The sequence below is a fragment of the Manihot esculenta genome, chromosome 15, assembly GCF_001659605.2.
Source record: "Manihot esculenta cultivar AM560-2 chromosome 15, M.esculenta_v8, whole genome shotgun sequence".
NCBI classification, from domain to species: domain Eukaryota; kingdom Viridiplantae; phylum Streptophyta; class Magnoliopsida; order Malpighiales; family Euphorbiaceae; genus Manihot; species Manihot esculenta.
The window spans coordinates 11713827-11739899 of record NC_035175.2 but is presented as its reverse complement, the minus strand read 5'-3'; the positions used below and the strand labels follow the sequence as shown (position 1 = coordinate 11739899).

The following is a 26073-nucleotide window of genomic DNA, read 5'->3' as shown; positions in this document are numbered from 1 at the left end:
TATAAAATTTTAATTAATTGAAATTTCAGGATTTAATTAGGTTAACTGAAAGTTCACTCTCAATTAAAATATATACAATAGATATGTAAGTTTGAATACAAAAATTTAATATATGAGTTGCAACTCTTTATACTTTTGCCTATTAATATGGGAATGTAGCATTTCACCCTAATTATTAATTAATATGAAAAAATAAATCTAAATGGACCACTTAAATTAGGGATTGATGAGTTTGCTTTTGAATTTGGTATTATTGTTTTGCACTTTCTTTATATCCCATTTAGTCTTAAAAATTCATTAATTACTATTAATTTTTTAAAAATATATTAAAACCTCCTAAAATTTTAAAAATTTTTACTAATTAATCAATTCTATTAATTTTTAACTATCAAGTAATATTTTACCATGTAATCATTTAATTCTGTAAAATGATTAAAAATTAATAAATCATTTAACTATTAATATATTTTTGAAATATTAAAAATATTTCAATATATTTGAAAAAATTAATAAATTAATTAATATATGATATGTCTTAAACGAAATTGTGTCGTAGCTGGTCCACTTGCAATAAAAAGAATATAAGATGGTTGTCGTTGGTCCACTTGCAATAAAGAGAATATAAGATGGTTGGCGTTTATGACAACCATTTTGACGTTGAAGTCAGTAAATTGAAGATAAGAGACAATGTAATGTAATGTTTTGAAGATAAGAGACAATGTAATGTAATGTTTTGAACTCAATAGTAGTTGTGTAAGAATTGCGTATCTTGATTTTTATGTTCATGAGTTTTTATACTGTAAGAAAATCGAGATGGTTATTAAAGATCTGACTAGATACACTTAAATACACTTTCAACTTGTTTTTGAATTAAACCCATCAGATTCCTTCAACTTCAACTTCTGCTTCTTGTAGTGATACTTCAAAAAGAATTTAGGTTTAGGGTTTATTGAATCGGTAGTAGTGTAACTCCCACTTAATTGTTGTGAACTACTATTATTGAATTGCTCAACATCAGGTTGATACATTTTTTATATTTATTAAACAAATCAACCAAAGAACTCTTGACCTTATTGAACAGCTCTACACTTTTCTCTTTACCATACATTTGGGAGAAAGAATACTCTATAAACTCAAATTTGTTATGAGGGTCAAGAACAACAGTAAAATAGATTATTTTATTCATTTTATCCACATATCCCCAATACTTGTCAAACTTAACTCTCATTCTTTCCTCTATAGATTTCATATCAAGATTATTATTATTAATTCATTGGTTTAAAATAAAGGCTAAGTCACTAACCTCACTGAATAATAGGTTTGATGTGACATACTTAGAGCCCGTGATACACAAAGTGAGCTCATAAAAATGAGCCAACATATTTGTCATCTTTCTAACTTGTGTCCAATCATAATAGTCAGGTATGTTATTCTCTCCCATATCAATCTTAAACATGGGATCTTGTGACTCGTACCTCTCAAATGCCCTTTCATATTTTTAAGTTGTATTAAACATCAAGTAAGTTGGATTTCATCTAGTTGGCACATCTAAATATAATGAAGACTTGCTTTCAATTTTTTCATGAAGCACACACTCCTTAAACCTCTTCAACCTACTTGGAGAACTCCAAATATATCTTACTGCATCTCTTACTTTCATCACTGAATCATTCATATCTTTTAAGCCATCCTAGACAACTAAATTGATGATATGTACCATACATCTCATGTGCAAGTAAGTAGAGTTAGCAATACTAACACCCCAATAGCAAGCTTCTTTTTCAAATAAGATATGACCACATCATTAAAACTAGTATTATCAACTGGAATAGTGAACACTTTATCTAACCTCCACTCTAGCAAACAAGACTCAATTGTCCTACCTACATTTTCACCTTTATGACTTGAAATGGGACAAAAACTAATGATTCTTTTATGCAACTTCCAATCATTATCAATAAAGTGAGCAATTATACACATGTAATTAATGTGTTGCAATGATGTCTATGTATATATAGTAAGACTCGCTCTTTGAAAATTTTTCTTAAAAAAAGACTTCAATTTTGATCTCTCTTCAACAAACAAATCATAACAATCACGTGAAATTGTCCAACGAGAGAGAATCCTAAACCTTAGACAAATTGCTATCATGAATCTTCTAAAACCTTCCCCTTCTATAAATCTAAAAAGCAATTCATCAATGATTATCATATGGACAAGGGCCTCCCTAATTGCATTTTCATCATACTTCCAAGTAGTAAGAGTGCCTAAATCATTCACATCATTATCACTTGCATTTTTTTGCAATGATAATTGTGCTTGTCTAGTCTCAAAGGAATATGGGTGCTTTTTGCATGAATTAAGGTAATTTCTAAGTGCAGTGGTTCCATTTCTCTTTGGATCACAACAAAATTCATTTTTCCAATACTTACACTTTTCTTTTAGTTCACCTTCGTCATTGATGAATTTTGTGAAGTGATCCCAAACTACAAACCTTAGCTTTACTGGTTTTCTCTTTGCTTTTGATGATGTGATTGTTTCTGTTGAAGCGTCAGTACTAGTTTGATTGGATTCACTAGTGCTGTTTGAGAGGATTTGATCATTTTGTGACTCCATGATTCACCTAACAAGTAACGACAACATTTATGACTTGTTATTTGGACCACTTAGAAAGAAAATAGATAAATAAGTGCAAAAAGATGCATAGGAAAAAAAAGGTACTAAATTATAACTTATTATTCCCAAAGGACACATATCGATTCTCCTTTTCCATTATGACACTCTAAAAGCATTAGAGCGGCAAAAAAGCAACGAGATCACATTATGGACAAGGTTGAAGCAGATTGTACCATATCCTATCTTATGGTTAGAAGACTAACATTTCTAAAATTCAAGCCACAATTTTATTAATGTATAGTTGTTATGCTTAAGCATTTTATTATGGTTAAGCCACAATTTTATTGATATAATTTGCACAATTTTATTATGGCTAGAAGACTAGCATCCTGTATAGTTAGAAGACTAGCACTATCTAAAATTCAAGCCACAATTTTATTAATGTATAGCTATTGTACTTAAGCATTTTATTATAGTTAAGCCACAATTTTATTGACATAATTTGCACAATTTTATTATGGTTAGAAGACTAGCATTTCTAAAATTCAAGCCACAATTTTATTAATGTATAGCTACTATGCATAAGCATTTTATTATAGTTAAGCCACAATTTTATTAACATAATTTGCACAATTTTATTATGGTTAGAAGACTAGCTGTTTCTAAAATTCAAGCCACAATTTTTTTAATGTATAGTTGTTATGCATAAGCATATTATTATCCATAAAACAAAGAAACCCATCTGCTGATGGAGTGGAACCAATTATAAATCTAAAAAATACAAGATTTAGATAGGGCATGATATCAGTTAGGCGTAGGGTTAGTTATTTGGACACTTTTCTGCACCTCTTGTAAATACACCAGATAACTGCAATTTCTGTATTTCTAATGGCACTAAATCGATAATAGTGCTATATAGAATGCCACGACATCCTTTTATTATTTAACATAATTTGCACAATTTTATTATTTAATTATGGTTAAGCCACAACATCCTTTTATTATTTAACATAATTTGCACAATTTTATTATTTAATTATGTTTAAGCCACAACATCCTTTCCTTCACAAAACCCAAATGACAACAATATTGAAAAGACAAGAAATTCAAAGAGATGAACTCTACTAGTCATAAAAGGTATTATTAAAAGAAACAGAAACTCATTGTTTGGCGTTCGCGACAAAAGATGAACGACGATTCGGCAACCACACTCAGCATTCCGCATAGACACAGAACATCGACAGGGAGGGGGGGGGAAAGAGATCGATAGGGAATGGTTCTACTTCTTCTGATGGCCACACACTCGCAACTTGCTGAACGACGGCCACACTCTCAACAGATCAAAAAAGACGATCGATAGAAAAGAAGAGAGGGAAGAAGAGAGAGTGAATGTTCAATGGAGGGTTCGCTACTTCACCATTTGTGAATCGTGAATGGGGAGGGAAGGGAAGAAAGACTAAACTGAAGTGAAGAAGGGCTTCAATTCAAGGGCCACGAAAGGAGGGGGGAAAGGGGTTGGGCTTAGGCTATGCTGGCTGGGTTGGGTAAGGGAGGGAAAGTTAGCTTTGGGCAGCTAGCTGGGTTGGGTAAGGGTTAATATGTTTAAAAATCGGTTATTTGATTTGTCAGTTATTTAACATGTTTAAACTGAATCGAACCCAATAAACTAGAGAACACTAACTGAACCGAACTAAGTGTTCTGACTAACTAAACCATTGAATCGAAATCGATCATTTTGGTTTCTCAGTTTAAACCGATATATGCTCTCCCCTAATTAGCTGTTGGTATGTAGCAACTGAGTTCTTGATAAGGGAATCCATGAACTTGATGTTGTGTGTTCATTTCTTTAATGCTTCATATACTATCTCATAATTTAATTATTGCTTCTGCATTAAACCGTGAGATAAAACTCTTTAAAGGCTCGCCTTCTCCTTGGCGGATCTTCTACAAGTCAAAGAATAGTTTTTTAAGAGATATACAAGCAAAAAACCTGAATTTAAATAACATAGAGAATTGGGTAAAGTTCTAAATTAAATCTAGACTCAGATGTTGGTACCATTTTTGAGCCAAACCTGTGAGTGTTGATGGAAACACTCGACACAATATGAAATCATTGACATTCTAAAGCTGCATGGTCGTCCTATAGATCGCCAGGTGACTTCTAAAATCTGTTGTTCTGTCGTATTTGTCCAAACTTAGAAGTTTGAACTTCGCAAAAAATGTCTCTACTAAGATCTATTCTGACAGGGGCGAGGCATCGTCCAGCCCATGATCCTCCTCTTGCTCCTTCTGATACCTTTGTACAGCCCATATCAGCTTTCAGTCGACATCCTTTGAAGTCTCGTCCGTTGACTCCTCTTCCTCCAGCTTTGCCTTCCCCTTAGACTGCATTTGGATTGTCTCTGTCTGAGTCCTTGGGGTGTGACATAGAATCCTATGGCATAAGTCTCAAATCTACACGCACAAGTAGATATGAAATCCAAAGATTTGGTAAACCTACCTCCTATGGCACCTTATACTTAGAGAAGCCGAAACACCAATGATAGAAGGATTTATATGAGAATCTAACAAATGCCACAACAAATAGTTGATAAGTTAGTCAAGATTCTTAATGTAATTGATAAAACCAAATCTTCATTCTCACTCAAAGCAATACACGCCAAAAGTATGAAAAAAATTCTGAAAATTTTGATTTAAAAGTTCATTCTTACAAGTATTCCTTATCCTTATATAGTAAGAAGAAAAAAAATAAAATCTTAAGACACTCTTCTTAGACTTGGCCGAACCACGCACAAGGCCCAAGCCCAATTACATACTAAAATAACATATCAACTCATAAGTGACAAAACATAAGTCTAAACATGATCCAATAAATTATGGTCAAAATACAAGACCAAATAAAGATAAAATAAAGCAATTGTTTAAACAATAAAATATAGCAAGTCCATCATGATAAAGCTGAATCTTCACAAAAGTCTTACTTGATCTTCACTTTAGGCTTTAGTCCATAGGCTTGATTAGGCTTTGTAAGCCTATAATTACAAGTGTTATACCAAATTTACCCCATATGAATTGAAGTATATCCCAAGTGTATCTGGATCATATGAATATGATTTTGAACTCTTTTTAGGCCCATTTGAATGATATAAGGTTGCTACATACCATTTTTTAAAATTTTGCCCTATTGGATTCGTATCAGGGTATTGATAGAGGCTTCTTCCATTATCCTGGGAGCCATGAAGCCATGAAGGAGGCCTCCTCCCGAGCTTGTAGCCTTTTTATATATTGAAGCAACTGCTCATTATTTAGATTGCTCAGATCAGCCTCATTGGTCATCGATGGGGTGTTTTGTCTACTACTAGGAGTGGAGGAAATGATTACACCTTTATTGGCAGTAGCATTGGCAGTAACTCATGAATTATCAACCATTTTAAAGTATAGAAGGGGAAAAAGGTTGCTTTTTAAGAGAAAATGAAAGATTGGTTTCTAATCCAATTAAACAGAGATAATCCTATAGATCTCCCGACAGCAAAACCAAATGATATGACTGAAACGAAACTGTACTATGATTGATTAACCTGCAAAAAAAGAGAATATGAGGTGGTTGACGGCTATAGCAGTCACTTTGACGCTCAAGTCAGTAAACTAAAGAGAATGGCGAGTGTAATACAATGTTTTGAGCTGAAGAGTAATTGTGTGAGAATTGTATACCTTGATCTCTATGTTCATCAGCTTTTATATTGCAAGAAGATAAAGATGGTTATCAAATCTCCTAAAAATTCGACTAGTACATGCTAATGGATATAAGATCTCGTGATTATAAGTGTAATGGGGATTCACTGGATTGTATTCTATAACAATAACTTTCCATGGAGTCTCATTCTATAGTTGAGAGGGTGAGTCTTAACGAAGAGTTTAGAACTACGGTGTCCTCCGGGTCTTTTTTCTGCCCGTAAAACCGATTATCATTTGATCAAACTATTGCCACGTGACTTTATCTTTGAATGCTAGCTCATAGTCTATTTTAGATGATTATTGTGCTATATCAATATATTTTTTTATACTAAAGAATCGAATAATATTTAGAAAAAAAAATGAAATGGTTCATCTTGAGTGTCCATTTTAGAGGCATTCAATATCTTCATTGGGATGAAATGATAAAGATGGAAATGGTGTGTTTTAGTGGGGATTGACATGTTTAAATCTAATTTGATGTTTTGGTAATGTCTTCTCTCCACACAAAGTAGTGCCCTCTTTATCCACATAACCCACCCAATAAGGCATGACCCACCTAAATAATTTTCTAAATTTATGTCTATTTTCACATTATTAAAAAAAAAATTTCTTCATATACATCATGTTAATTTTATATTGAAATTATTATTTATAATTGAATGCTTATTTCCTTTCCCCACCTACCACTTTTTTTAGATCGTAATTAAATTATTATCAAGTATTTTCTGCCCAAACCAAATTTAAATATATTTAAACAAATTAATTGAAAACTATAGATTAATTAAAATTAAATTTATTGTATATTTAATCATAAATAATTTTAAAATATTTTTTTATTTTTAAATAATGTCTTAAAATATTTTCCTAAAATTACCTTCTAATCTCTCAATAATATAGCCATATATATGTATATATACTTTATAGTTTTCTATGCTACTTTAAAAACATGCAACACTTAAAAAAAGTTTTATTTGTTTGTGAAAAATGATTTAGTTTTAAAAAATATTTTAAATGAAATATGTTTTTTTAAATATTTTTTATAAAAATATTTTTTAATAAAAATAATTTATTTTTAATAATTTAATTATAATTTAAAAATAAAATATATCAATAAATTTATATATAAAAATATTTATAAGATTTTTTAAAGTGTAAAAAATAACTTAGATTTTTTTTATTAAAAAAATATTTCTATTAATTAATTTTTTTGAGTGATTTAAAAAATAATTTTTTTTATTAAAAAAATATTTCTATTAATTCCATTTTAATAAATTTGAGATATTTTATATTTTATTTTTTAAATTTTAATCTTTTATTTTAAAAAAATATTATTTAATAAAAATAACCATATTCTTTATGTACACGTTATAATTTTAATTATATATATTATTTAAATTTATAATTTTAAATATTTATCTTTTTTAATTTCTTTAGCTTAAAATAAATTAAATTGACTAGTTATTTCTTTACTATGACTAAAAAATTTTATTTTACAAAATACATGGAGATTTTAATTAAGTGAATAATTTTTTAAATATTTAAGGATCTCATTGTAATTTTCTTTTTTTTTTTAAATATCTTAACAATAAAAAACCATCTCTGAGATTATTCCAAGAAAAGAACAACTGTTTTCAATTTCCTTTCTCTATCATTTTATAGAATTTTAAATGTTAAAAAAAATAATAAATAATTTTTATAAAAAAATTAACTGGTACTTATATTTTAGTTATTATTTTTTTATATTTATTTTTATGAATATGTAATTATTTAATTTGTATATATCAATATAAATTATATATTTTGAATTTTTAAAATTAAATAATCATATTTTTATAAATTTAAGAATTTAATAATTATATTTTATAAAATTTATAATATTAAATGAATATATGTTTATAAACTTAAATATCAAAAAATTAATGACGTACAAATTTATTTTAACTTTCTGTATTTTATTTATTTTGTAATAAAATAATTTAAATAAATTTTTATAAAATTATATAATGATTTATTTTTTAAGTAAAAATTGATTTATTTTTATTTTAAATAATAAAATTATTAAAAAATAAATTGATTAAATTGAATAACCACAAAATTCTTGAAATTATTGATTTCAGATGGCTTTCATACAAACACAAAATAAAATTTATATTTAAAATATGTAAAAATTATTATTTAATTTTTTATAATATAAAAATTTATTAATTTTAAAAATATATTAAAATATTTTTAAAAATAGACTAATTAATATGTATATTAATTATAAGAGTTAAATATTTAAAAAAATTTAAAATAAATTTTGATAAATTTCCTTTTAAAATATAAAATTAACGTACGGCTAAATTATTATTTAAAAAAAAATAAAGAAAAAACAAAAACATAGCCCCTTAAAACAAGGAGAGACATTTCAAATGGGCGGCAGGAGGAGAACAGCCGCGGCAGAGACAGAAAAGAAAGAGGAGCAGATCCCTCCATTATTATATTTTCTATTTCATTTATGACTTTTATTTATTTATTTATTTATTTTTCCATAAATTTAAATTATTGAGCCCATTTCTAGGGTTTTACTTCCCTGCACGCAGAGAAGTCTCTAGAACAAAGTCCTCTCCTCATACATAAACAACTTCACACTCCCAAGCAAACAGAAAGAGAAGCAAAAATGGCCAGGTCAAGGTGTTTCTTGGATATTAGCATAGGGGGAGAGCTTGAAGGGAGGATTGTGGTGGAGCTCTACTACGACGTCGTTCCTAAAACTGCTGAGAATTTCAGAGCTCTTTGCACTGGCGAGAAAGGCATTGGTCCTCACACTGGTGTCCCTCTCCATTACAAGGTCAGTCCCTTTCTTTTATGTATGTATGTATGTATGTATATGTGTGTGTATGCATGTGGGTATCTGGGTTATGGTTGATTCGATGATGAAAAGACGTTGCTGTCCTTCGATGCTAGTGGTTCTGTTGAGATTTTAGCTCGTGATTTTGAATAAATTCTTTATGATCAAAGTGTTCATTTATGGGTTTTTTCTTAATTTTCTGTTTTTGGTACTTTGAGAATATTAAGGGCATTACAGTCTTTTGATTTTCTGTTTGCTACCCTGCTGTTAGGTAAGATTCTTGTTTTAGTTGTTCTCTCCTAATCCCTTTTCCTTTTTCTTTTCATTTTCCTGGTCCCTGAGACATGTAGAGATGAAAATATCTTCTGGGTTTTAATTGGTTTATGTTAAGATAAGGAAAGGAGGTGAAAATTTGAGAAATTTTGATTTTGTGCGTGTTCCATTTGATTTGGATTTTAGGCTACTTGTATTATCTATATTGAAATATTATATTAGTTATGGATTCGGGTTATGAGCCATAACTAGCAGCTACTGTCGTTATATTTCTATCTGCTATTTGGAACATTTCATATGTTAGGAGAAGAATTAATGTGAACGCAATCGGTTGATTCTCCTTTTTATTAGTAGATTATTTATTTTTATTTGGATCGTCTGAATTTAGCTGCTATTTGTGTATTGAAGTTTGGGGATAAAAGTAGCTTTTTATGTTCTTGATTATACTCGGAGACGTGTTATTGTTTTCTTGGTATTCCTTAAAGATTATAGAGGCTTGAAAAATGGTTTCTCAGAAATTGAAAGCTAAAAATGTTGTTACAGGTTTGACATCGATATTTGTCATTTATGATTTTGCCCCATTAATTAGTCCACCTAATTTCGACAACTGGAGGCAGTCATTTATTACTCTTATTCAATATTACAGCTAACTCATCTCAGGATTTTTCTTTTGCATACTGTTGGTTGTAAATATACTTGAGCAGAGAATTGAAAGATTCCTTCAGTTGATTTCTGCTCCTTTTATTTTGGTTGTCAGGGATGTCGATTTCATCGTGTCATCAAAGGATTTATGGTGCAAGGTGGAGATATATCTGCAGGAGATGGCACTGGTGGTGAATCTATCTATGGATTGAAATTTGAGGATGAGAATTTTGAATTAAAACATGAAAGGAAAGGCATGTTATCCATGGCCAATGCTGGTGCCAACACAAATGGATCACAATTCTTCATAACAACCACCCGTACATCTCATTTGGATGGTAAACATGTTGTTTTTGGGAAGGTTGTTAAAGGAATGGGAGTTGTTCGCTCGATTGAGCATGTCACAACTGGTGATGGTGACTGCCCTACTGTTGATGTTGTAATTGCGGATTGTGGGGAGATTCCCGAGGGTGCAGATGATGGGATATCTAATTTCTTCAAGGATGGCGATATTTATCCTGATTGGCCAGCAGACCTTAGTGAGAGTCCTAATGAACTTGCTTGGTGGATGGATGCTGTGGATTCCATCAAGGCTTTTGGAAATGAACACTACAAGGTAAAGGTTTTCGTCTTCATTGTTTAATTTTCTTTTCCAAAGTTTACCCCAGTGAAACTTAAGGACATGTGAATCATAATAATTCAGTAATCAAATTGTGCTTTTGGACAATCTTTTATTCTAAAATCTACTTTGTCAGAAGCTGAATCCTAGGCTGCCTATTATTTGCCTTCTTTTCATGTTTCTTGGTTTTCTCCCCTCGGCACATTTCTTATGTTAATAAAATACTCTGTAACTATTGATTACAGAAACAAGACTTTAAGATGGCACTAAGAAAATATCGCAAGGCTTTACGTTATCTGGATATCTGCTGGGAGAAAGATGGGATTGATGAAGGTGAACAGTCTGTGTTCTTTATAATGTTCATTGTACTTGAATCATTAATACTACTTGGTGCATTGTTTTTTAACTTCATATGAATGAATTTCAATTTTCTCGTGGTGTCTGTACAGAAAAGAGCTCATCTCTGAGAAAGACCAAGTCACAGATATTCACAAACAGCGCAGTAAGTTCTTGTGTCCACTATCCTATAGATTTTTGTTGGCTGCTAAATACTAACATGCCATCAAGAAAGTGATTTGCAATTGGAGCGCTAGTAGTAGTAATGCAGTTGTCAAAAGTATTTTGTTTTATTTACTGCAAGTGTTGTATGCTACATAATAAAATCTGGCTTTCATGTTGTGGGGCGTTTATTTGATTATACTGGAATGGATAAATAGTGCAAATGTGAATTTTGGCCATAATGATAAATATGCATTGTAGAGGAGCATGATGTCATGGTAACTTTTATTTGTCTGATAATAGCTGTTATAGTGAGATCAGACTTGGTTTTCAAAATTTTGGCCAGATCTCTTTCTTGTCCAAATACTGTTCTCAGAAAGCTGATGTTCTGCTTGTTATTAATATTATAGGCTTGCAAGTTGAAATTTGGAGATCTAAAAGGAGCACTGTTGGACACAGATTTTGCGATGCGTGAAGGAGATAACAATGTGAAGGCTTTATTTCGCCAGGGACAGGTTGACATCTGTTATTGACAATGATTTCTGTATCTAGAAGTACAAGTTGATGAAAAAACAAAAACCACCTCCTCCTCTTCTTCCATGTGTTAAATGCAGTGACTTTCTTTGTTTTTTAGTGTTTAGATAGTAATGGATGCTTTTTCTGCATTCTTTAGGCACACATGGCTCTTAATGACATTGATGCTGCTGTTGAAAGCTTCAAGAAGGCCTTGCAGTTGGAGCCGAATGATGGTTAGTGATTAACTTGGCGTCTGCCTCACATAGAAATTTTTGTTTTCTGTTGTATAGTGTATTTGCTCAGCAGATTGTGAGTCTGAGCTGTTACATATATTGGGTACTTAAAAAGATGAAACCATTAATTGGTAGAGCATCTCTTATTTAAATGAAATCTGTTGAAACTGGCTGATGGTTTAATTGTCCTCTGGTGCTTTCCAGCTGGAATAAAAAAGGAGCTTGCAGCTGCCAGGAAGAAGGTTGGTAGATTAAATTAAATCTATTGTATTTTAAACAACAAATGCTCCTAATTAGCTGGTCTGTGTAATGAACGTTTCAAATTGCTTTCAGATTAATGATAGGCGTGATCAAGAGAGAAAGCAGTACCAGAAGATGTTCCAATAGTAATTAGCTTTCCAACTGGTATGCAAATGTACTCCTTGAAATTATTGTCCCCCTTACTGCTTAAAATTGGGGAATTGCCAAGTGATGGTTTTGATACAGGCTGTGGATTCCTTGAATGATCAGCATCAGATTTCTTGTGGTATTTCATAGGGTGGTGGACTTAAACTGGTTCAGGCCTTCTTTTGTTACAGAACTCATTATCGATCTGAGTATTAGGTAATGATATTCAACTTTTGTGGTTTTGGTATATTACACAATTTTCTTCTACTTGAGGACCAGATTGAATGCATCTCTCTGATATTCAACCTATTACTTTTTCAGGTTTTGTTAGAGAGCTGGAGAAATCTTAGCAAAGTCAGACAGTAAAAAATCAGATGCTTGAACCAATTCTTACTACAGTTTCCATGGATGTTCAATTAGGAGAGTAGGTTTAGTGAAGCTTAGAACTGCTTAATATTGAGGAAGTACTATTAAACGGACATGATTTTGCTATGTTCCTGGAAAAATTGAGAATAAAATAAACATTTTGACTTTTGGCCAGACAATTTTCTGTTCTTTTTAACGGTGGGGGTAACCTTTTCTTCTTTTGCTCCACTTATCATCTGTCAAGAATATTACTTGCCCTCTATAGCTGCTGCTCCTTACACTTACATATATAATTTTTGTAACTAGATGCTTGTATGTTCAATTTACTCGTATTGATCTGATCTTTTGTTCTGCCTATCTAATTTGATTTATAGGGGGTGTGGGAATCGAGTCGAGTTTTTGAATTGTTTTAAATTTGGCTTGTTAAAATTTTTTTAAAATTTGAGTTCAGTATTTCAAACTCAAGCAGTATATTAACAGGTTCAAGTTCAAGTTTAATTAGTTTAGTAAAAGACTTTAGACAAGTATGGAAGTTAATTTTGAATAATAAAGGGTTGAATTTATTTATGATTATTATAAGTTTCAAGTTTTTATGGTGTTTCAATTTATTTATGTACATGTTAGTTTATAAGTATGTGGACTCATTCAATATTTAAAGTTTTAAACAGATAATCAAAGTGTTGCAGAATTAAATTTTAGAAAACTTGGTTTAGTTTAGAAAATTTATATAGGATTTAAGCTTACTCTTTTTAAAATATATTCAAATTATTTAAAGAAATGTTCAATTTGGAGTTTTTTCATTAATTTAAACATAATTAATTTTATAAATTTTAAAGAGTTAAATATTGTGAAATTTAAATATGATTCATCTATTAAACAAATATAAAAGAGTTAAATATTATGAAATTTAAATTCAATTCGTCTATTAAATAAATTTAAAAATTAAATTTAAATTTAATTTATTTATAGATTCATTTACACACTAAATTAAATAATTAAATTAAATTTTTATCCAGTAAAATATTAAATAATTTATAAATAATTAAATTTATTTATATTTTAAATTAAATAATTAAATTAAATTTTTATCGAGCCACAGAATAGCTTATAAATAATTAAATACATTTACCACCTACATTAAATTGTGGGCTGCTCTTGCGGTTGAGTTCTGTGCTGTTTTAAAGTTTGGGATACTGTTTCTGTATTCCCATCACAAGCCTTGTAAACGCAATTAGCAATTAGCTTTGTTGGGTCCGTTCTGGGTCAGACATCCAACAGAATCGGGGATTGCACTGGTTCCTCTCATTCTTGTACCCAATTCTGGTTTTGATTTTAATTTCCATTCTCACTTGATTTGATTTTGATCTAACCTGAGCTTCTTATTATTATCATCTGGACACGTTACAATTGAAAACCAAAATCAGTGGACCAGAATTCTACTTGATGCATTAGGGTTCCTTTGGTATTATTAATTGAATTTAAATATGAAATTTCAATTAAATTGATGTATTGTAATTATAAGAATCTAAAAAATTAATAAAATTATGTTAAAACCTTGAGATGCTCTTAATCTTGAGTTTACTAAATACTCCTGGCGAACTTCGACCACATGAGAAAATAGGGAAAAAAAAACTCTAATCCTTGATGAAATATAAAACTCAATAATGCTTGATGAAATATATTTCCAACTTTTAATCTCAAAAATCGTGACACATTCAACGTAAGAAAGCTCTGCAAATTTCAGCGAAGACCTTTGTGATAAGTGTCCATCTAGAAGTTGTGAATATGATACACACAAGACCAAAACGGGTTGCAAATGAGCTTAACTGAAAAAGATACAAGCCATCAACCCCTGGGTGTAAGCTACGCGTTGTAGTTATCAAGGCCCAAATCCCTCAGAGCATCAGTTGCAGCATCCTTGCAGGTTTCATGGTTTTCCTTGGCCTTCCTTATAATTTTCTCAATGCCATGACTGAGCAGGAGCGTTCTGTAAAATGAGAGAGAGTTCTCTAGGTTAGTGATGGCAAAGGCATCACAATTCAGTAACAGCGTTAACCTCTGGTCCATGGTCTCAGATTTATTGCATGACCCATGGTTTCCTTCTTTGGTACTTTGATAATATGTGCAAAAACACCATTGAAAAAAGTGACAATTATTTGTAGAGGGCAATAAATAAACTTGCCTATTCTCGGGGTTCCTAACAACAAGGTTACGAATCATGAGGCAGGAGTTCCTCTGCAATTGTTGTGAAGATGGAAACCTCAACATTGCTTGGATGGCAAGGTCTCCAGCTCCAGCTTCCATGGCACGGGCTGCGTTATTTGGGGACCTTAAGGAGAGTACTGTAATGATGGACATAACCTGAACCATAGTGAAAAATTATAAATAGTATAATATATCACTTAAAAAAACTGCATCGAAGATAACGATGGAAGTATAGAACTGATTAAAAGCAATAATCTTGCGGACAATGGTTACAACTTCAACAAATTGAGCAAGTCAAAAAAATATTGAACGGTATTATTGTTGTTCGTACTCTTCTAAGTGACACGTGTAAAAGAACTAGACGAATCTTGCTGCCCATGAACACAACATGGTAGCTAAATATGAAATCAAGTGCAATAAATGATATGCACAGTACGCTGAGAACCCAATGGCACCTGGTGACAATAGCCAAGCATTTCATTCGGGCAGAACACTAAAATAATATCGACTTCATGATTATGCGCAGAACAGTACGAGATTGACTTCTACCTCTTGCAGGACAGAAGGGTCATCGCAGAATCTTGCTGAAAGTTGGATTAACCTGTTCATTCCCCCTTTTTCTATGATCACACTCTTATTTGAGTCACTTCCTGCCAACTACTCAAACAAAACATTTTAGCAATGCCATATTGTTCAACAAGCAATCACTCCAAGAATAATGTTTTAGAGAAACTTCAGGCATATTCTGCTTCATTACTAGTTAGTCAGATTGCCCCAAATTTCAATATTGATGAAATTAAACATGGAAAGACAATTTAATTGCTAAACTTATGGAAATCTGAAAAAAGTGCTGCACTATACTTGGTTTATAAAATCGTGAATGAGTACTACAGAATAATTTTTCGACAGACCAATTTGTAGAACAGTAATGCATCATGACCAGTGCCAATGTTCAAGAGTTATGCAGCTTTCCGTTCAGTTTCCAATAGGTTGGTAACAATCAATATGACAATCACCTATATGAATGTTGTGAAATCTCATTAGAGCAAACACAAGTTCATTTTTTGTGCAACATAGAAAAAATTATAAAAAAATTGAAAATATGAAATTAAAGATAGATTTTCAATTGGTCTGGTGTTGTTCACAGAAAAATCAAACTAAAATTTATTCAATTAGTGGTCTTCTCTTTATACCTTGGATAACAAGGAACAACAAGTTCTAGCTACTGCTTTGTTGCCTTGTTCACCGCTGACATCAATGCATTGGAGAATTGTGTCAATACCCCCTCTCTCAGCAATGGATTTACATATTTCATCCTGGAGTAGAATGAGAAAACAACCTTAAGAGCAAATAAGGATATCCCCCAATTCAATGCATTCACATCATGCAAAATAACAATTCTCACAGATGCACAAGACTAACAAGTCTACTTATCTGAATTGTATAAGCAGAGAATCACATGAAATATTGAAACTAGAAGAAGATATTTCATTTCCAAACATCTGAAGGAAACATGTTGCTCTAATGGAGGAAAAGAATTCATATGACTAATATCTTATTTGAAACAAAGGTTTAACTGTTGAGATGACTGTATTCAGATTATAGTAAGTAGCCATAGTTTTATACACATGGCAGAAAGTTCCAAAATTTTCCAGTGCATGGTCAGTGGGAAGTTTGACATCCAACCTACTAATTTACATAGTCCATGGTAAACAACTCTCCCAAATGCTTCTCAAGTTTGAGGATTGTGACGGTCATGAAAATAATACTAGTTTCTGGAAGCATGCAAATCATAAAGGACACAAAAACAATGTTAAAAACACACGATGTTAAAAACACAGGACAACAGAGCTCAATAATTTATTTAGTCAAGCAGTTATTTTTGTATGACAATAGAAATTTGATAAGAAAAAAGGGGGGAACCTCCACATACTTTTCTCACATAAATGTAAAGACTAATCCAGAGTAAATGATATAATATGAAATCCATAAATATTTAAGAATTAGTGTCACATTAGCAATTTGACATCTCATATCTGGATAAACTTACATTTACAGCAACAGCCTTTAAAGCAATGCTTGCTGATACTAGACTAGTTGAAGCAAGTCCTCCATGTAACGAGTCCACAAGAGCTCCTGCAATCCCAATCTTCGCGAACCTTCGTGCATAACCATAAACCTGCAAATTTGCATACATATCAGCTGAGTCATTAAGGCATGATCTGGCTTCAAAGCTCAACCTCAAAACCATTGTTCCATGAACCTGTTTTCTAAAATGATTGATCAAGTAAATTTTTCAACAGCTCCACACCTAGTATCCCCTGAGTTTTTAAGTTCAGCCATCCCATTATACAGAAATATATATATATCTTTATCTAATATCTACTTACTTGTGAAGCCACAACACGGTTATCATCCGGTGTTAATAGAACACGAATGGCATCATATAAACTTTGAACGGTTCCAGTGTTCTGTCTATTCAGTACTTGCAAAATAAGTTCATCAATTTTCAATTCCATGAATGACTCTTTCAGAATCTCATTGCCAGTTGCAGCCGCAGCAACAACATTAAAACCACTATCCAAGATGTCTAAACTTTCAACTCCACTTTTTAGGATACTAGCCAAGATTGCTGGTCCACCACTGGACCTAAATGTTTCTGTACTTTGGATGTCTGCAGATCACAGCCACACATCATATAAACAACAAGAAGAATGAATGTAATATTACCAGATATGCAGTTTTAGAATTAAAAAGAAGCATAATAGTGGCTGATAATTAAAACCACCTTTACTAGTAAAAAAGATGGTATTAAGTATAGGAAGGATACTTCAAGCTAAATAGAGAAATAACCTGATCCAATTTATTATTGGAATCTATATAAACAACTAAAAAGCATCTGTGAGTTTGATCAGTATATTTTTTTCTCGTCATCAGAATTGTGGTTCCCTGAGGAGAAGCTTCCGACAACTAGGAAAAGCTGTATTGCATATTGGTTATATGTTCTCTTTCTTTAATTATAGACATTTAAGATGCAACATTAGGAGCTAACAGGGAGAGAACTATGTGCACACATTAGAATTCATGCAGAATATATACCTGCTATAGAAACACCAGAATCTGTTATATAAAAGAACCTTAGTGTAAAAGGGAATGGTAACATTTACTTTATATGGATTCTCAAAAAATAAAGAAATTGAGATCCTAATCGAACAATGAAACCTAAAGAACATTCTATACAAAACAGTTCACAATTTTCTTTGAACATGTATCCTCCGATTGGCATGATTTCATTTTCTTTAAAAATGACATTTTGTGAATTAGAAAAAGAAATGAATTCTTCCATTCCAAACCAGAAATGTGCTTGAAAATAAATGAATTCAATTGAATTTTTGTGAAATCTTTGATTCCAAACAAGGGAGTAAAGAACATTGAGTACAACTTCAGGTTTTATATAAGCTTAATGGATCCAATTCAGAGGTAGCAGATCCTAGCAGTGTAGGTATAGCTGGGATACCTGTTTGCATGGGCAAAAAGGACCTAATATGAATAACTCAAAAACCTAAAGGCTAAATCTAGCTATTACTCCAATTATATCTTTGCATCATCGTTTATTCCTAACTGAAGTTTTTATTTTTGACATACTTCTAAAACCCTGCGTATAACAGCAATTTAGCTCTCTTTTATTCCCACATACGTGATAGATATGTAAGTGCGTAAGAGTCCCGTAGAATGTACTTTTACGGGCAAGCTGTATCTGCTTTTCCATCAATGGACGTCTTTTAGCAACAAGCTACCGTGGAAAGATAACACAAACAGTCTATCCGCAACAAAAATCAAAACAAACAAACATGGACACACACGTCTTATTATTCATGTTTACAATCTAATTCTATGCATTAACTAAATTAAAAAGCAAAACAACTGTATTAGAATGTCCATACCATAAAGAAACAATGCCAATGTCTTCAAAGCAGAAACGAGAACCTGCTTGGACCCCATCGGTATCTTGGAACAAATAGAGCAAACCAATTCCACCCCACCATTCTTTACAGCTATTGCTGCACTTCCAGACCCTTCAATACTACATAATTCCACTACCTTGCCAAACAACCCAGCCATCTCATCCACACTATCACCACAAATTCGATCTTTTGAAATAGATTCCAGCTCCTTCAATCTGTCCAGACAATGAATCACTGGGTTGTCTTTTGTACTACCCTCTCCAGGAACGCAAGTCACAATACCTGCAAAATAATTTCCTTTTCAGTTCTCATTTTCTTTTCCTTTCCTCGCTTTCCAGAGGGAGAAAGAGGAGAAGTAAAAAAATGGCATGTTTGAGGATTACCGGAGAGATCGACGCCTTGGAGAGTGAGGGTCTGAATGGCGTCTTCGAGAGCTTCAACCGGGTCCATGCCAAGGTCTTCCATGTTCTCTTTCACCAGCTCGTCGAAAGCATCCTGGGAGATCGTAAGAGCATTCTTGTTCGGCGGACCCATTTCTCTGACTGTAGAACTCGGCGATGGACTGGTGGCAGACTAGCAAAGAGGAGCGTGAGACTGAAATAGCGACGGAGCTGAATAGGTAGTGAACGGTGAGTGACGAAGAGAGATCTGATTTGAATTTTAAGTGGAAAAGGCGAAAAATTATTCGAATTAAAACAATGAATTATTCGAATACATACATATATATATATATTTGGTTGAGTTATTCGACTATAATTTATAACTAGTAATTAAATTAATTAACAAATTTTAATTATTTTAAAAATAAAAATTAATTTTTAACTTGATTCCATTAATAATTAATAAAAATTTACTTTTCAGTTTAGTTATCTGATAACTGAATTAATTAATTTTATTAGTTACTAATTATAATCATTATCATTTTTTTAAAAAAAAATTATTTATTTGATATTATTTATAGTAATTTTCTCTAAATAATGTACTATTTATACTTTTTTATAAATAAGATGGAACTAATATACTTTATAAATACTTTATAGGTTAAATAACCAACATGAAACACTATTCATTTTCTCGTAATGTAACCTATTTTGATGCCGTTAATTGAATTTTTTGTAATACATATATATATATAATGTTTGTAAAAATATTATATCAGTGAAATACATTAAATCGGCCTTAAATCTCACCAAGTGCAAATATTTGCACCCATTTGAAACATAGTTAACAAAATTATGCTAATTCTAAAATTAAGAGACCAATAGGCTTTAATTCATTGATCTTGGAATCATCTTCAGTTCGAACTCTAATTAGAGCAAGTTGTACCCAAAAAAAGAAATTAAGGGACAAAATATATTGTTAGGTAAAATTTATGACAAATCAAATAATCAATTATTGAAGAGCACAGGGGAATGAGCTATTTACTTTAATTCTTGATTTTATGTACAGAAAAGACCACAGTTGCTTATAACAAACTTCCTTGTACATTTCAACATACACAGGTAGGCAATGCATACATCTTCGTGTAAAATCTAACTCACATCATCTCAGCTACACTCTGCCAAATATACATTTGTTAATAATTATAATCCTTCTACATGCACACACAATAAAGTCATCTTCCAATTCTGAGAACAATGGGAATGGAGAGTGGTTAGGTGCATGAGTTAGAAACTTCCTACTTCATTCTCCTGAAGGCTGAGTAGCAGCCAAATGCCTAACACGCTGGGTCAGCCGTCGTCTCCGATAAAGGCCAACCAAACGTAGGGAAAAAACAAGAATAATAGCAGCATAATCAAACAATCTAACTATCCCCAGGCCTCCTGTACACATCAGCAGCAATTAAAGCTTTCAGTATATCAGCAATAAAAAAAAATTATTATGCACTCAAGCCACAAGTATCAGGCCTGCTTCTAAACTACAGACCCAAAGATATCTGATTTTGCATTTTTACAGAAACTTAGAAAGTTTGAACCTTAACAAGAGAAACAAGAGGAAAATTACCGGTTGGAATGAAGTTAAAAGGAGTGGCTGCATAGAAGACACTAAGTATCATCTGCATACATAAAAGAAAATCAAGTCACACTGGAAGATAAAACAGACTTTGCTCAAGTACTACTACAAAAAATTTGCAGTTGTTTGCCGCTGAGCTGCTATACTGTAGATAATTCTGAAGAAAGTTCTCCAAAGTCTGAAACAAAAGATAGTTATGACTTATGAGTTTATAATAAGTCCACAGAAATACACCAAGCACTTGTCAGTATCACAAGTACCCACTATTGATTGAAATAATATGTCCAAGTAAAACCATATCAACTTTGTACATAACAAGTTAAAGAAAAAACACCAAGTAATCATTCAACTTTAGATTAAAAAGCAGTCAACTGTCCGAGTTTAATAAAAATCATCACTCCCCACAGAGCACCCCGATAGTCTCCTTTCTAAGTCTCCATTTCAGATTAAAGTCCTTCAGGTCAGTTCACTTGTATATTCACCCGCCGTTTGACAAGGCTACCTGCTGCAATAAGATAAACCTATTGACTCCAAAGAATGGTAGATTCTCACAGCAGAATTGCCTATGCAATACAGGGTCACAAATCTCTTAACCAGACTGCCCATAGAAAATGCTCAACAATAAGTATGTGCACATTTCTGCAGGATTCCAATCTCTTACTAGCTACTGCATTCCAGTAGCTTCAGCCAAACTTGCAAACACAGATGCACAAATAGTCACATTTTACCATTTTGTTGAAAGATGCTGAACTTACTGCAAAAAGGCGCATTTCATGAAGATAGGAATAAGGTCTATCAGGATCCATCATTTGTTGAAAAATCCTCTTGATGAATAATGGTGACTCACGCACTTTCTGTCCAAATAGTGCACCACAAATCTTTTAGAGATGAATAATTAAGCCTATAATTTATAAAACTGTACAGATGACATACTGAGTCTCAGATAAGAATCAAACAAATATATGAATAAACGGGATGAAGAATATATCTCCTTCAAGAAAAGTAGAAAATCATAAAAAGAGTGTAAAACATTTATATAGGTGAAGAATAGTTGCTTACTGGAAGAAGAAAAAGAACAGATACCTAACATGTACATAACAATCCTTTGCTCCTTATATTCCAACATTTCACATAACTAAACACATAAACTATCACAGCAGTGCCTATACAATTCATAAAATTCACAAAAAAAAAAAAAAAAAACAATTAAGTGATATTTTTCTAAAACATTATCAAAGTGCAAATATCTGAAAACCAAGAAGGGAAAAAAAAAGAGATCATTTAGCTAGAGAAGTACGAAATTACATATCTCCATGCAGGTCAACAATTGGACCTACCTGAACTAGGCCACGTGCACCTCCAACAAAGAGGCGGTTATACCTATGAACGTTGCCCAAAACTTTGGTAGTTTCCTGCTCCTGCAGGCTGTGTAATGATGCCTCTGGTGTCAACTTGGTAATGCCAGTAGCACACATGGGACACTTGCAAGGCTTAGATGCTGCTGAATAATTCCAATACTGCAGAATGCAACTGCCTGCACAAAGAGAAACAACATTATCAGGATGATTAATGTTAAAACCTTGCAAAGATAATTTAACTTCCCACATATGCATGGAGATAATAATGCAAATTCGTGAAAAATCAACAATAAATGAGATTAGCTAGATGAACTAGTAGCTCAATTGAACAAACCAGACGCTTAAATACAATAGATAAAGTAGTATTCTTAATTATTATTGTGGAATCAAAACAAAGGAAAGGCAGTAATGTATAATTGTGGATACTATAAATCAGAGCAGCAAAACCCTCGTCTAGCCCAATTTTAGCTACTGAAGAATTAACAGAAGTGATGCAAAGTATAAATGATTGAATTCCATAACCAGCCGAATTTTTCATCAAGGAGACCCTTTTTGACAGCAAAATTCCTTCTGTTATATTTTATCGTCTCCCAACAACAAAGTATCAAAGTTGGACCTTAATAAAAGCAGTTTAAAATTGAAGCAAAAAGGGACGAATATAAATAAATAAATAATTTCGGAACCTTATCAAATCAAATTAAAAACGATTAACAGTAAGAAGAAGAACAAGAAGAATGAGAACTGAACCGCAAAACCAGTGGCCGCAATTGGCTTTGCAAGGGACAGTGAAAGAACCGAAACATATAGGGCAACAATCATCGACCGGAGGGCCGCCAATACGATCACCATCCCTAGGGTTTATCTCAATCTCCGCCTCTCTCGCTGCACCTTCTCCTTCATCGATTACAACACTACTATTGTCATTCGTCGAAGTTTCTCCCCCAGAAACGACGACGTTAGATTTGCGCGCACTCACGCTTGACATGGTTCCTCTCCTTCCTCGCACGAAAAGCGATTTCTATATTTCCATCTTCAGATTTCGAACGCCAACCCTGGGACTGCGTTTTTCGATCGGCAGGAAATGGGTTGAGGACAAATTTGGGCTTTTCGGGTCGAAATTGGATACGCTCGGACCAAATCTGACCCGGACCCGAATTATTTAGATGAAAACATAAATTTTTTACTATTTAATTCATATATTATAATAAATTTATTAATTAATCTTTAATTTTAATAAATATATTAAATTAGTTTAATTTAATATTTAATTTATGTAATATTAAAAAACTATTAATTAATTATTTAATTTTATAAAAATTACTAATTAATTTTTGAAAGGTATTTTAATTTTTTGATAATATTTAATGAGTAAAGTTAATATATTTAATTGGTAGATTTTTTAAAATATAAAAATTACTTTAATTTATTTTTAAAATTAAGAGTTATTAATGAGTTTCTGAAAGAGTAATTAGTAATTTTTAAAAGAAAAAAAAATTGATATCATTCCATCAACACGTTAAAGGAATTGATTGATTGAATTATGATCTTATTTTAATTTATAAAATTTATAACCAATTAAACCAAATCAATATAATTTATTAACCATATTTTTTAATGCGTAAATTTTTTATATAAATTATTAATATTTATAAGTTATTTCATTTAATATATATGTTATATACAAATATTTAAAAAAATAGTAATGTTAATAATAAAAAAATAATTTTAATTAATGATGTAATAAATATTAAGATGCATATAAACTCTGATTTTTTAAAATAAAAGCAAATTAATTATGATGACCGCTGGGCTCATCACTCCCCGGTTCGGGGTCCAGCCCACGATGCGGGCCCATCATCCCGAAGCCCTCAGACCTCACGACTCGCACTAAGTCCAGCTCCCTCTCTCCAAGGCCAGCCCGACCCTTTCAACTGGACCAGCCGATCCTCGATGGGCTCGGCCCGTACCTCATCCTCTGGCCCGACTCGGAACCAGGAAGTAGATCCGCATGTCCCTCGTGTGAATCCACCCGCATGCGCGTCCTGAAAGAATCAGAGGCCGTGACGCATGGAGCAGAGATCTGATTCCCTCGTACGTCCGTATGAACGTAGCAGAGACAGGTGGACCAATGATATACGTTCTGTTAGCACGTCACTAGCAGACAAAAGGAAACATATAAAAGGAGAAATACTCTCCTCTAGGTCTAAGCTTTTTCTAGTTTTACAGAACCCTTTGTAAAACCCTATTTCTCTGGATCTCAGATCATCAATTGGCGTCGTCTGTGGGAACGAAGGAGATCTTTTCATCACCGGAGTTCCGCTCTTAACAAAACCCACTGAGATCCACGATGGCTAATCACAATGAAAGCAACCTCAACATCCCAAATGACCTGAGCTCTGCCCAAGAGGGGCAGCAGTTCTCCTTTTCTAGCCCTACAACACTAAACAACCAAACACCCATTCCTCTCAATCCCTCGCCAAGCTTGGCAGGGAACGCTCCCACCGCTACCTTATTCAACCAGGACCTTCAAACCATGGCCCTCCAACTACAGAATACCGCCCACTGGTTGGGGCAGATAATGCAACAAAGGGGCCTCAGCACCCCGATGAATACACTCCCAGTGGTAGAAGAACCCCAGACCAATGAGCCCCAACCTATCCCCGACCGCCTTCAAACCAGCAACCGTGGTACCGGGGAAAGGGAGAGAAGAGCCTTAGAAGAGGAAGAGCCAGAGGCTCGAATCCATGGAAGGAGGGTGAGGGAGATGATAGAAAATGATGAGGCTGACAACTATTCCGCCGAGACAACCAGGTGGACCAGAAGTGAAGCAGAGGAGGAGAAACACCGCCTGGAGAAGAAGCCCAGGCCGGAAGATGAGGACGTGGACCAAAAGCTGCAGAAGTTGAGAGAGCAGCTCTTGGCCGAGCTGGGAAAGAAGGATCAAAGCCAAACCTTCCTGCCCACTTCTTCACCTTTCTCGAAGTGGGTACAGCAGGAGACGGTCCCTAAGAAGTTTATGATGCCATCAATGGCGGCTTATGACGGAGCTGGTAACCTGAGGGAGCACGTCATGAACTACAAGACCTTCATGGAACTGCAAACTTTATCAGATGCCTTGATGTGCAAGGTATTCCCAACGACGCTCTCGGGGCCAGCGCGAGCGTGGTTCAATAGCCTGGAGACCGGAAGCATTGGAAGTTTTGGAGATCTGGCCACTCGCTTCATCAGCCGGTTCATCACCGGGGTGCCAGCGGATAGGAAGACGAGCTATCTAGAAACAGTAAGGCAGAGAAGGGAGGAATCGCTTAGAGAGTATGTCGCTCGTTTCAATGCGGAGGCCCTGCAGATTCCCGAGCTCGATGAGGGAAGGGCGGTGGAGGCCATGCAGAAGGGGACGACCTCTGCCGAGTTCTTCGGCTCATTAAGCAGGAAGCCTCCGACCTCACTGGCCGAGCTGATGAAGAGGGCTGAGAAGTATATAAGGCAGGATGATGCTCTGGTGACAAGCCGATTCGCCAAGGGAGTGGCAGGCAAGGAGAAAGCCCCGGAGGAAAGGAGGCCGGAGAAGCATGAGAAGAAATATGGCAAAAGGCCTGAGCCTTACAGACAGCCCTGGGAGCGAAGGGACCAAAGACCTCTTCCCCCTCGGGTCTCAGAGCAGAGGCTACTTCCTTCATGGGTTCCGGAAAAGCCGACCCCACTTAATGCCTCTAGAGCTGAAGTGCTCGTAGCTGTCCAAGACAAGGAATTCTTACAATGGCCCAAACCCCTGAAATCGGAAGCCGACCAGCGAAATCCCAATAAATACTGTTAGTTC

General features: G+C 33.5%; 2 protein-coding genes across 5 annotated transcripts; one reads left to right on the top strand and one right to left on the bottom strand.

Annotated features, from left to right (window-relative positions):
* The first annotated feature begins 8777 nt into the window (after window positions 1–8777).
* Window positions 8778–12894, top strand: LOC110602343 (peptidyl-prolyl cis-trans isomerase CYP40). 4 transcript variants are annotated; one of them, XM_021739843.2, is made up of 10 exons: window positions 8778–9181; window positions 10212–10712; window positions 10961–11048; window positions 11165–11217; window positions 11624–11728; window positions 11887–11962; window positions 12167–12204; window positions 12296–12367; window positions 12500–12565; window positions 12681–12894. In XM_021739843.2, the coding sequence occupies exons 1-8, from the start codon at window positions 9011–9013 to the stop codon at window positions 12347–12349; spliced, it is 1086 nt and encodes a 361-aa protein (XP_021595535.1). In that variant the 5' UTR covers window positions 8778–9010; the 3' UTR covers window positions 12350–12367; window positions 12500–12565; window positions 12681–12894. The 4 variants fall into 4 exon arrangements, with proteins under 4 accessions (XP_021595535.1, XP_021595534.1, XP_021595533.1 ...); XM_021739842.2 differs by having other exon boundaries at window positions 12671–12894; XM_021739841.2 differs by having other exon boundaries at window positions 12449–12565.
* A 1473-nt stretch (window positions 12895–14367) lies between these two features.
* On the bottom strand, window positions 14368–23372 carry LOC110601632 (armadillo repeat-containing protein 6). The gene is made up of 13 exons (XM_021738839.2): window positions 23004–23372; window positions 22236–22432; window positions 21654–21752; window positions 20890–20941; window positions 20610–20708; window positions 19269–19427; window positions 18865–19167; window positions 17311–17594; window positions 16971–17099; window positions 16114–16236; window positions 15470–15577; window positions 14898–15076; window positions 14368–14702 (listed from the first exon to the last, which is right to left on the bottom strand). The coding sequence occupies exons 1-13, from the start codon at window positions 23239–23241 to the stop codon at window positions 14579–14581; spliced, it is 2094 nt and encodes a 697-aa protein (XP_021594531.1). The 5' UTR covers window positions 23242–23372; the 3' UTR covers window positions 14368–14578.
* Window positions 23373–26073: the final 2701 nt, after the last annotated feature.

What these genes read in the sequence shown, in the direction of transcription:
- LOC110601632 (XM_021738839.2), bottom strand. Translation starts at nt 23,241, where the DNA reads ATGTCAAGCGTGAGTGCGCGCAAATCTAACGTCGTCGTTTCTGGGGGA. An exon ending in ATGAAATGCGCCTTTTTGCA is followed by an intron (nt 20,942 to 21,653) that starts GTAAGTTCAGCA and finishes TTATGTATGCAG; the next exon opens with ATGATACTTAGTGTCTTCTA. An exon ending in TAAAGGCTGTTGCTGTAAAT is followed by an intron (nt 16,237 to 16,970) that starts GTAAGTTTATCC and finishes ATTCTACTCCAG; the next exon opens with GATGAAATATGTAAATCCAT.
- LOC110602343 (XM_021739843.2), top strand. Translation starts at nt 9,011, where the DNA reads ATGGCCAGGTCAAGGTGTTTCTTGGATATTAGCATAGGGGGAGAGCTT. An exon ending in AGATATTCACAAACAGCGCA is followed by an intron (nt 11,218 to 11,623) that starts GTAAGTTCTTGT and finishes TTAATATTATAG; the next exon opens with GCTTGCAAGTTGAAATTTGG. An exon ending in CTTTATTTCGCCAGGGACAG is followed by an intron (nt 11,729 to 11,886) that starts GTTGACATCTGT and finishes TGCATTCTTTAG; the next exon opens with GCACACATGGCTCTTAATGA.